The sequence below is a fragment of the Phoenix dactylifera genome, unplaced genomic scaffold (assembly GCF_009389715.1).
Source record: "Phoenix dactylifera cultivar Barhee BC4 unplaced genomic scaffold, palm_55x_up_171113_PBpolish2nd_filt_p 000658F, whole genome shotgun sequence".
NCBI lineage: Eukaryota > Viridiplantae > Streptophyta > Magnoliopsida > Arecales > Arecaceae > Phoenix > Phoenix dactylifera.
Window position 1 is genome coordinate 220,121 of NW_024068047.1, and position 11,849 is coordinate 231,969.

At 37.9% G+C, this 11,849-nt stretch overlaps 2 protein-coding genes across 3 annotated transcripts; one reads left to right on the plus strand and one right to left on the minus strand.

Annotated features, from left to right (window-relative positions):
- The first annotated feature begins 1,305 nt into the window (after positions 1-1,305).
- On the plus strand, positions 1,306-7,362 carry LOC103720756. The gene is made up of 5 exons (XM_008810623.3): positions 1,306-1,705; positions 6,292-6,439; positions 6,544-6,614; positions 6,705-6,908; positions 7,008-7,362. Exons 1-5 carry the CDS (start codon positions 1,484-1,486, stop codon positions 7,017-7,019), a joined length of 657 nt encoding a protein of 218 aa, XP_008808845.1. The 5' UTR covers positions 1,306-1,483; the 3' UTR covers positions 7,020-7,362.
- A 147-nt stretch (positions 7,363-7,509) lies between these two features.
- Positions 7,510-10,525, minus strand: LOC120106836. Of its 2 annotated transcripts, none has more exons than XR_005508848.1 (2): positions 9,891-10,525; positions 7,510-9,657 (listed from the first exon to the last, which is right to left on the minus strand). XR_005508848.1 is itself a non-coding variant. In XM_039119904.1 (2 exons), the coding sequence occupies exons 1-2, from the start codon at positions 10,127-10,129 to the stop codon at positions 9,611-9,613; spliced, it is 408 nt and encodes a 135-aa protein (XP_038975832.1). In that variant the 5' UTR covers positions 10,130-10,525; the 3' UTR covers positions 9,323-9,610. The 2 variants fall into 2 exon arrangements, 1 of the variants encoding a protein (XP_038975832.1); XM_039119904.1 differs by having other exon boundaries at positions 9,323-9,779.
- Positions 10,526-11,849: the final 1,324 nt, after the last annotated feature.

Genomic DNA, 11,849 nt, shown 5'->3' on the forward strand with positions numbered 1-11,849 from the left:
TTGAGATCCATGACGTTCAGAACTTCAGCCATTGCTTCTCGTGGACATCCACGCTGTACCGCAGATCAGGACCGTCAAAATGGCTATGGGCTAGGAATTGTCGAGGATTAGGTACAGTAAGTTTGGATGCATCGCTACTTGTGTATCTAATGGCAGCCGATGGCGGATGGAAATGGATGTGGCCAAATTACAGTATCATGATCTAATATATTTATAATAAGTATTATTGTAATAACTAATAATTATTATTAACAGGATTTATAGTATAATTAAATTTTTTATGATTATGATTATGATACAACAATCATAACTAGATATGTATATCATGATCAAGATAGCAATATTTATTTTACTAAATAATTATTATCTCATTATAGCAATAATTATATAATAATATATCTTTTTTATTATAAAGTAATAATTATCATTTTTTAATAATTATCATATAATAGAAATAACATCAAATTACTATTAAATTAGCTTAGGAATAATTACTATATTAAATGTATCACTATAAAATTGCTTGATATTATAATTACAAAGTATATTGCTTTAATCGTAAATATATATTAAATGTATGATTATAATAACTAATAATTATTATATAATAGAAAATATGATATAACTTTGATTATTAGTTATTTTTTATAGAAAATATAATAAAATTATTAAAATACAAATTATCTTGTTTATTATAATTATAATATATATATAATAGTGATATCAAAGATTATTATATTAATAATTAAATAAGTGTATTATAATATAGTTATGATTCTTTGTGATAGTATAAAATTTATTTGATATTACAATAGTTATGTATGTTATTTATATTTTATTTAATATTATAATAACTATGTATGTATTTATATAATAAATCTATATTTTTAATATAGCTTGAGAGAGTGAGAGACCTGATAAAACTCTCTTTTTACTAAGATGAAAACCTTGGGTGGGTGACAGGTTCTTATGAAACTAATTTGAAATATATTAAATATTTTACAAGAATGATTAGTGAATTTTGCATAAAAAATCTTTTTAAATATTAATTTTATAAAAAAAATCAAATTATTTTTGGATTCTTGAATAATTTTGTTTCTTGACTTAAATATGGCCAGTAATATATATTTATTGGATGCCTAATATATATTTGATGAATATCTTATACATATTTTTCACATCCAATATATATCTATTTAGACCTCCGCTAGTTTTGTACTTAGATCAGAAATATAATTACAAGAGATCTGTAAATTAATTTATTTTTTTACAAAATTAATAATTAAATATATTTTCATCCCCTCCCCGGGCTCCCCCCTCAACGCCACTCCACCCAACCCTCCAAAAGAGGAGACTCTCAGCGACCGTCCGATCTTCATCTTCCGAAATCCATGCCTCTTGCTTTTCCGCTTCAAAACCAGGCATCAGGCGCTAGCGAAGGTGACCTTCCCGTGCGAGCAGCAGCAGAGCCAAAGAAATTTTAATGGGCGGCGGCAGTTCGGCGAGCAGCAGTGGGGAGGAGGACGGCGACGCCGAATGGAAGGCGGCCATCGATTCCGTCGCCGCCGTCAACTTCGGCGTCTCCACCTCCAATCGCCCCGCCACGCCCCAATCGGTCGCCGGCGGTTCGACGGCCCCGGACGACCCCCGCAACGGGCAGCTAAAGAAGTCCCAAACCCCTGGTCTCAAGCTCTACCAGATCAAGGTATAAACTCCCCCCCCCCCTCCCTCTGTTTCTTCGAGAGATTTCCATCATTCTGTTGCTAATTGTGAAAAGATGGAAGCTTTTGATGATTAGGATCGATCCAATGGAGGTCCAACACCTTCTTAATTTGCTTGGCTTGCACGTTCTATTAAAAAGGAGATTTTTCCCTATCTATCCATGCTTTGAAGGAAGGAATTGTTAAAGAATGCTCCTTTTGTGCGTTTCCGGTATCCAATTTCATGCGGGAATTAGTTTAGCTGGCAAATAAACCGAATTTCTTGAATAATGTAATGCTTGTCTATCTGTAAACTTTGAAATTTAGTCTAGTAGAGGTGTGATGACTTTAGCAAATACTATTCCATCTAATGTGTTGGGCTCTGCGATACTAGAAGTTATAATGAATGATATTGAAATATGGTAAGCTCAAGTGTTAGTAGAAAACAGTCTCTCATAACTCAGATGGCTTAAAGAAGTGCAATCTTCTATACCCATGAATACCTTTTACTTACAACTTTCGACATGATTTTCATTCAATGCTTGCATATTACTAAATTAAATTAAGATTTTTCTTTGGCACATTATAATGATTGGTTTCTGCACAGCTTCCTAAAAAATATATAGAATATATTTAAACTTGTTGCTTCATCTACCAAGTTGGTTGACTAGGATTCTTGACCTGTTGACTTATGATGTTTTGCCATCATGAATCAAGTGTCCTTTCCAATTTCCCCCCCTGTAGCGTGATTCCCTTCTTACCATGACTTCATGAGACTCCTGAGCTCTTGGAAAAATTTAACCTCAAGGGGCTAAATCATGACTACTACTAATTATCAAGTTTTGTGTGCACAGGCAGAACCTTTTTTCAACCCCTCTTATGCAATCCCTGTTAAAGCAAAACGTTTTATCAAAGCATTTGCTTTTAATGTGATAAACAAGATTTATTGGCAATCAAATAATCAGTTTATGTGCTTCTCTATGCATCCGAATGCTTGCGTGGATCTGTTGCTTCATGTTGCAATGCTTGAATCTTCAATTACAGATTTGATAGCCATTATTGCATAGCGTACACAAGATGTAGCTGATATGTACTTGAAATAATCAATTATTGTTGCTAAGGTTCGCCGAACTAGTATCAGGGCCCATACTGGTTGGCAACTGGTATGGTACTATATAGGCCTGTGCAATGTTGTTTGGGGATGTACCTTTTTTTTGCCAATTTCAAAATTGATGTCGCCAAATGGTTTACCAAGTTCACTTAAATAGGGATCTTCAGTTTCGAAATGAAACAAAAGATCCCCTGTTCGGAACTTCCGATAAGGACTTTTGAGCCCTCTCTCTCGGCTTCTCTCTTCCTCTCCCTCTCTCTCTCTCCCCCTTCCTCTCCCTCTCCCTCTCCCTCCCTTCCTCCCTAACTCTCTCTCTTCCTCTCTCTCCTTCTCCCTCTCCCTCTGTAGGTGCGGTAAGGCTTCCGTTTTGTATCGACCAAATGAACCGTGCCAGTAACCAACTGGTTCGGTTCACTATGCCTCGAATTAGCTAGTTCAACATGGTTCAGCATTTCATGGTTGTCGCTTTCCAAGGACCAAGTGAAATGAAATATTTAGAAGGAGCATATAAAACCTATATTACTTGTATAATCGTCAAATGAACAAGACAATCGCTCTTGTTTTAATTGGCCCTAGTACCGCCAATTTTATTACTTTCCCTACCCATGGTTTCGGTCAGCTTCTTTTCACTTTATTTAGTTCATTGGGACTAAAAATAGTTAACTAATTTGATGCTGAGTTGGTTTACAGCGATGGGGTCCATCTGACTGGAACATTCTGTCTTATATATCTGATGCTGCCTTCAGGTTTCTGAAGCTTTTCGATTGAACCACTAGTAGAACTTAGTTTAGTTAAAATAGGTACTGAAAGGTATTTTTCATGGGTTGCATAAAGAAAACAAAAAAGGATTTTCAAAAATGCATTGCTTCAGGGATCAGATTATACTATTTTTTCTTGTTGATCTTTAGGTTGACTGTTTGGTTGAATTGGAATTTTAGCTTTAATTGCTTGATGAAGTCTTTTGTCTTGGACTAGAATTTAATTCAGAAAATAATGATTTTAAAACCCAAAGGTCTGCTTGGAAACCACTTGGGAAATATTTACCAAAGATGACCTTCATAAGAGGGATCAAGTTTTAAACCAAAGGCATCTGTTGTGTAGTGGGATGTTGCAAATGAAGATTTTTCTTCTTAAAAACCGAATGAAGACTGTTAATAGTGGAAGAGGATTGAGTGGCCTTTCAGATCTTCTGATGAGGCCTTAGATGCCCTTTGCTTTAATTTGAGCTTGAGCAAGGTGTTCTTTGCATTTGTTTATAGTTTTGTGAAAAATTTGGAATGATAGTAGTACCAAACTTCTGAGAATTAAATAAGAGAATGAAGGCTATACCACATGCTTCAACCTTCAATAACCTGTTGTCTTCCTTTTTCTGTACTGTGGCTGTATGCATTTTTTTTGTCGGATATGGACCCTTTAGTGTAATTGTGTAAGTGTAATTGTGTAGTTCAGTTATTTGTATGTATAGTTTATGCATGTGAGGTCAAACTTGAGTACTTTGTTTTGAGGAGTTGATTTGATGTTGTTTGAGGGTTAAAAGTAAAGTACAGCATTTACATCTGAGGTCAAGCTTGAGTATTTACCTTGCTTTATTCTGAGTGGTCGGTTTGACCTTGTTTGAGGGGTAAGATCGAGCCAGTAAAGTCTAAAATGTTCGACTGTGAATCTAGATGGTACATTTAGAGAGTTATTTGTGAGGCTACTTTTTTTGGGGGGGGGGGGTTTTATGGTAACTCACATCAACCTGGCATGAGTTCTACCTTCAGAATCAAAAGAAATAAGAGTACATAAGGGTGGGGGAGCGGAGTCAGTCTCTGTCCATAAAACCTCTTTCGAGTGGTGAGCAGTAAAAGAGGCGACCAATCTGCTGCCGAGTTCGCCTCCCGATACACATGGGCCATTTAGAATGATCTGTAGCCAGCCCCCAAGCTCTGGATATCCCCGAGTAGGGGGTGACCATTGCCCTGTCGCCCGGCGTCACGAATCCACTTAGTCCCCGTAATCGAGTCCCCCTCCGGGATTATAATTTACTTAAATTGGTCTTCCTTATTGCTAATTTGATCAATTGTCTTCTGCGATTCTCAGATTTGATTCTTGATTTAGTGCTCATGCAAAGCTCTTTTTTTTAAAAAAAAATATTAGTGGTTCAGTAAATCCTTATTCAGAAAATTCTAGTATTGTTTGTTAGTATCCAAAACCTACATCTGATAAATGCAACTATTGTTGATAACGAGTTTGATGTTAGGAGGCTTCAATGCACACTGCCTAATAATTTTAACTCCTTCTACAAAGATGTTGAATGGTATTCAAATAAGACGACTGTTGCCAAATTTCTGTCACATGGATTAAAAAGCTGTGCAGTCTCTTGCAGAGGTGATATTATTACCTGTCTAATGCTATCTACCACTGTATTGAGATCTCATTTATAACATTAACTCAAAGAGCCACCTGATCATCTGATACTAAGAGATGAAACTTCAGACTCTCCTATATTCGATAAGACTAGCACAAGAAATTGAGTAATATTCAAATAACAAGAATATTGCTAAATATTTTCTTCTGCATGGATTAATAACCTGTGGCAGTTAATATAACCTGCATAATGCTACCTCATATTGCATTAGATATCATTTTGTATTACTAATTCAACAATTGCTTGGAAGACCTAGCAAATAACAGTACTATGGGCTTAAAATAGATGATCGAATTAAGCATGCCCCATGATTATCTGAGTATAAATGTAAAACAAAATGCAAATGATTATACCAGAACATTCCTCCACAATCTGATTTAGAGTTTATTGCAAATTTGCTTGTTAACTAGTGCTAGACCATTTTCAAATAATATACACCGAGGATCTTTACTGGAATGCTAGCAAAAATTCATTTGTAGTCAGTGTTAGGGAGTTAGGGAATCGAAAACCTGGGCTTAATTCATATGCACTGCAACTAGAGTATCTCCTGTACTTTTTCAGGAAGTTCTCATGTTAGTTACCATTCCATTCTCCAATGACGTCAAATAAGTTCCCTTGGTTGTGGTTCATCATTTTCATACTGTTCAATTCTCCAATGACATCAAATAAGTTCATTTGGTTGTGTTCAACATTTTCATTACTTGCCAGATAATTCCTTCCTTTTATTTGGTCTACTGGGGATTACATGAGGGGTGGAGGTCTATTAACCAATGGATACCCGTGACATTTTTTTTTTGCAAGTTATCTCCATTATGTAACATTTAAGACTAAGTGATTCCCAAAGAATGTGTTTGGTATGTGCTGGCAAGAAGCTCTATAAGTACCTTTGAGATATTACATTAATCCAAACTTGAACAAAAAGAATTCGTTCTACTGCTCTCGGTACAAATAAACATCTCCTTTCCTGCCTAAATAGTCAACACCAACCCCATCTTCAAGATCAAATAAGTGTGGTGCAATTCTATTTCTTGGTGAAGATGAGAATTCAAGTTTTAGCATATCATGGACAGGCACAAAAGCTTCTTGATGATCTGTTAGAGAAGAGTCTTGAGATGGTGATAAATCCTATCCCTCTGTCCAATGACATTCCTCAATCAAATGGTGGTGGCATTCAGTTATTCAGAAAAGCACCTCCTGGCATAATTTTGGATCCCATTGGTATGATTTTTCATCTAATTCTACTCATATTAGTTTGTCATTGTCAGTAAAACATATTAACTTCTAACATAAACTAGGAATTCAAGCTTGATGCATGTTGCCAGATACACATGTACAACCACAAAAAAAACCAAGAATTCTACCAGGAGAGGAAATTGATGAGAAATCAAAGAAGGTATGCCATTTTCCGTCTTATCACACACTTATCTGTTTGATTGTGGTTTTGATATTCATAATGGTTTTAGTCATCCTTTCTTTGGTGCAGTTCAGATGCCAACTTCAATCTGTCGTTGTTGATGGCAATAATATTATGGATGCAGCGAGAGAGGCATGCCAGCGATCTTTGGCTAGATTTGAAGCTAAAGAAGCTGCAGCAAAGGCAGCAACCAAGAAAGAGGAAGAAAGAGTTTTGGAACTGAAAAAGGTCAGAGGAGAGAAATGGCTTCCTTCCATTGCAAGAGAAATGCAGGTCAGCTCTGTTAAGTGGCCCCTGTAATTTAAAATAATGTCTTGAAGTTTAAGAAATGGACCATGAATAAACTCATTCCTTGCTTTTGTGGGGCTGCAGGGCAAAACTTGAACTCACTGAGGATGGGGAAGGACAGAAGTTGGCAGCTGAATTGAATTCTATCAGATCTTCAGAAGCGAAAAGTGCATTCAGTTTTACCTGAATGCAGTTGGCATCGATTAATTGAGTATAGGAATCATTCTATGCTGATTTCCATTTGATAAATGTGTCACTGTTGGAGGTATGCTGACTCATTTTATACTTTGAGCTTCATTTACCAAACCTCAAACATTCCCATCTTTTGCCGGTGGGGCTCGGGTCTGGCATAGTGGTTACCTGTTAGTAGATTCATGTGTAATAGATTAATGTAGCATCCTGCTGAAATGAAGCAATTTGCTTATTTACAAGAATGAAATTCAGTGGCACAGGATGAGAACTGGAGGGAAATTTTGCACTGCGTGGATGTCTCAAACATCCAAATGTGCATAATGTTAAGGCTCCATTTATTAAACTGCACTAAACCTTTTGGATTTACAGGTCTGGGCACCTGAAAGTGAATTACTCAGGAAGATATCTTGTCCATGATTTCTGGCCGGGAGGTTGGACTCTCCTTAAGATCAAATTTTGCAACAAACTGTAAAGTGCTATCCGGGGTGTAGATTTCAAGTTAGTGTAGATTTCTACTTCCATTAGATTTCCGCTTCCGCTTTTCTTTTCATAGCAATCTGGCATGAGAGTTGTTTAATGAGTTGACTAAATAGATAACTTTCGTAGTACATAATGACTGTATGCATGTCGTTTGAACTTTCTAAGAAACCTGCATGAACCAAGATAGACGTTCCCATAGGCGGCTGTGCTTAATAGTCATATTATGCAAACTGTCAGTTTTATACTGGGAAAATTAGGGACTTGGTTGTTAAGCTTAGATTGGCATAAGCCTAGTCAAAGTGTTTAGATATGTCCTTTTTTCGGTACAAGTGTTTAGATATGCTTCGACACTAATTTATGGGCACATAGAAATCCACATTTAAGATTTTTGTATGTGTGTGTGTGTGTGTGAGAGAGAGAGAGATAGATTTGTGAACAATCTGATAGATTCCTTGTTCAAATCCTTTGCTCTTTCTTATGCAGATTATAGTTTGACTATTGCATGACTTATCGAAAGGAACTTTGAACTAATTAGGTGAAGTTCTTTTCCTTAACCTGATTTGATGCTTAGTTTGGTTGCTAGTGACAGGATATGTTGAAGGACTTCTATCCAGATCCCGGCAATCCGGGGTCCTGGGATATATTTTATGAGAGTAAAATTGAATAAAGCTAGAACTGCAATAAGCTAACCTTCAACAGTTTTAAATGGACGCTCTATGTTGATCTCAAATGCGAGCGTATGTTGTGTTTGTCCGAAGATCAAGTTGCACTTGCAGTGCAAAGTTCTTTCCCAAGCTTTTGCACAATGGTAAGTATAGCATCAAGGAACAATTTGGCTAGGAGCTCATATTTGGATTTGAGCAAAGTGCAGGGAGTTTGCTGAAGTTTGAAAATGATTTTAAATAGTGAAATCACTACAAATCAAAAATTCGATAATATTAATGTGTGTATATGTTTATTAACAAACAAACAATAGACTAGCAGTACAATTGCCATTAACAACAATAACTAGTAACATCACTAGCAGAATTTCTAATTTGTCATAAAATTTGTGAATACTGATTTATTGACGATTTATTCAATCACCTAAGAATTATTTTGTAGAGTTGTTCGTCAACGAAAGTTCAACCTATAGTTCAAGAAACTTTTGCAATTTAGAGATTACTATTGTTATGTCTAGAATAAGGTTTTAATAATGGTAATATCTCGGTATTAAAAACAATCTCTACATCATTACTTAATGAAGATTTGATGAATTTGACTACTAAGTCCTTACTTTGATGGTATTATTTCTTACCCCTCGGTTAAGAGGACAAGATTCCATTCTGAGTTGTGTAGGCGCTCGCTTCGATCCTACTGGATAGGATGACTGTAGGTAGAAGGTGAGGATTAAACCTCGACATTGTGTGAGCCGCAACCAATGGACTAGATTTTAAGGGAGCCAAATAAAATAGTCACAATGACCTTAGTAACTACTACAAGGGTTAATATATAATGTTACAGATAATGACATTATTTGCTCAAATCGTTGTATATGTAATAAATAGTGATAGTGCCATGTAACCAAAAAAATCAAATAGAAAAGATGCATTGCTGCCATGTAATCTCCCTATTAGATTTCTCACTGATAACCACTCCAACAAGTAGCCGGTAACAGTCTCATTTAGCGAGTTAGACATTGCTTTCAGCATTTGTTTAATAAAAATAAGCTGTTGAAATATTTATGATTTTTTTTTTTTCCAACTGCTATGGTGACTTTAGAGCTTATAATTTAATCCAACAAAGGAATTACTCCAAGTTTGGCCCCTGCTTATTAAGACACAACAAGTTACTATGTCTCCCTCCGTGACTACGTACAAAAAGATTTAAATACCGGCTAATATTATCCGGTTAAAAAGAGGCGTAACTTTCTTCGCAGGTTCCTCGCTGGTAACTTCGGTTGCCGCGTTGCCTTCGCGTGAACAACGTTTCCCCGGCGACGCCCACCGGGAAAATCCCCTCCCCGCTCACGGATATCACGCATCCTCCGTTGCTCCATGACGTGGCATCCGAATGTCGAAAACTGTTCCAATCAAAAGAACACACGTCATCGCGCAAACAGTTTGCGTAAAATCCGTAATGTGGAAGGCATCGCCCTCGATAGTTGGACTCGGCCATCCCATTGGCCCAGTCCTCTGTGACACCCTGACATATATGAAAGTAGGAAAACTTACCAAAAAACGGGAAAGAACGTGGATCCTATAATAGTAATAATAAAAAAACTCCTTTACGAATCGATGTGGGAAGAAACCTTACCGAAAGAAACCAAATTCTTCTGAGACCACAATAAATTCCCCGAGCTGGCGCTGTCCCCTATCTCTTTCTCCAAATTCCAATTCCATCTCCCCTAGAATTTTCTGTGTGGGTCGGCTGATGGGGCTTTTGGTGGCGATGGTGGAGAGAGTGGGGATGTACGCGGGGACGATCTGGGCGCTGCAAGAGCGGAGGTTCGCCACCGTCTTCGACGCCGCCACCTCGGTCGCTCGGTCCTTCATCTTCTCCGTTTTGTTCTGCGTCCTGATGGTGAGGAGATGACCATGGATGGCCTTTTCTTGTTCCTGATCTCTCGTATAATGAAATGAAATTTTAGCTTTGCTCCCCTTTCTGTGGATTCCCTTCTCTGTTTGTGCTTCTGGATTGGGATTTGATGGAATGCGAGAGTTGGGATTGGATCCTGATGGGTTTTTTGGGGGCGGGATTGGGATTTGATGGAATGCGAGAGTTGGGATTGGATCCTGATGGGTTTTTTTGGGACCGGGGGAACGATCTAATGATGATGGCAACCACCACTTGCCCGGTAGGTGTAAGATTTTGTTATCATGTCATATGATAGGATCGGTTGTAGCAGAAAAAAGACCACCAAATCCTGTATCTCATTCTACCCACTGTAGTCCCAGCAGGGGCGGCCCAATACATTTGGAGGCCTAAGGCGAATCCAATGAATGAGGCCTTTTTTTAATAATAATTTTTTTTAATAAATATAAAATATTAAAAAAATGATATGAAAATAGATAGCTATCAAGTATACTATTTCAACAAAGATACATGAATCTAACAAAGATAGACAAGAAATTTTTTTAATTTAATATTATTTTTGAATGGAAGTGTAGCAAGTAATTATCCTAAAAAAAGGTCATAAAATTGATTAAATAACTGAGATAATGCTTGGCAATATTGTTTATCATGTCAAGCAAGAGCGGAATAGGAAAAGGTCATCCCATGGCATTTTATGGTCAAGGTAAAGAAAAGAATTTGTCTAGATAAGAGAAAGTAAGGGCATTATGAAAAATTGACTCCATCTAATTAATAAAAGTCCCATCCCTCCATCTCCCCTTCAAGTGAGTACCCAAGCAGCAACCGCAACATCACAGCTCAGCAGCCATTCAACCCCCTCCCTCCTTCTCTCTCTACCACCCAAGAGGGGAGAAGAAACCAAGAGGAGAAAATTAAAAGAATCTCCACCCTCCAAGAAGTCCATTTCCAATCCCTCTTTCTTCCTGATGGCCCAGCTGGATCAGGAGTAATGTGAGGGAAGGAAAACCAAGACCAAAACCAAACAAGAGAAGGGATGAAAGATAAGAGTGGCTTCAGGCGTGTATCAAGCCAACCAAATCCCTCCTCTCTCTCTCTCTCTCTCTCTCTCTCTCTCTCTCTCCCCCTCCCTCTCTCCCTCCATCCGAAACAAAACTGCCGTCCCCAACTTCCTAAATTTCCCCTCTGCAGGCCAAGAAACTCTCCACCTGCCTTCCATCAAGGGGGAAGACTCAATATGGGGCCTTTGCTTCCTTTTGGTCACGGTCAGACCCTCCCTCCCTCCCTCCCTCCCTCTCTCCATCTTCCGGGGCCTTCCATTGGCCCGGGGCCTTAGGCGACCGCCTCGGTCGCCTAAGGCTCGGGCCGGCCCTGAGTCCCAGTATCCACTTGAACACTTTTTTGCCATTACCTGCAGTGCTGGTTGAATGATTGATCAAATGACGTTCCCGTGGAGTAATTAATTTTTCTTTTTCTCCGTTGCTTGATCGAGATTCAATCTTATTTAAACTAGCAACCGGGCATGTGCCGTGCACGGCTAAGGGGGAGAGAGCAGAAAGAACAAGAATCAAATATTTGTATGAGTCGAAATAGAGAAAAAGATAGAGCCTAATTTTTTTAAAAAATTTATGAAAGGGATCCGACTACAATAATTCATTCGGCATTCGACAGGAATACAGTACG

Excerpts from the sequence above, each read along its gene's own strand:
- LOC103720756 (XM_008810623.3), top strand. The coding sequence starts at position 1,484 with ATGGGCGGCGGCAGTTCGGCGAGCAGCAGTGGGGAGGAGGACGGCGAC. Across the intron at positions 1,706-6,291 it reads TCAAGCTCTACCAGATCAAG|GCACAAAAGCTTCTTGATGA; the intron begins GTATAAACTCCC and ends TATCATGGACAG. Across the intron at positions 6,440-6,543 it reads CATAATTTTGGATCCCATTG|ATACACATGTACAACCACAA; the intron begins GTATGATTTTTC and ends GCATGTTGCCAG.
- LOC120106836 (XM_039119904.1), bottom strand. The coding sequence starts at position 10,129 with ATGAAGGACCGAGCGACCGAGGTGGCGGCGTCGAAGACGGTGGCGAAC. Across the intron at positions 9,780-9,890 it reads GAAGAATTTGGTTTCTTTCG|GGTGTCACAGAGGACTGGGC; the intron begins GTAAGGTTTCTT and ends CATATATGTCAG.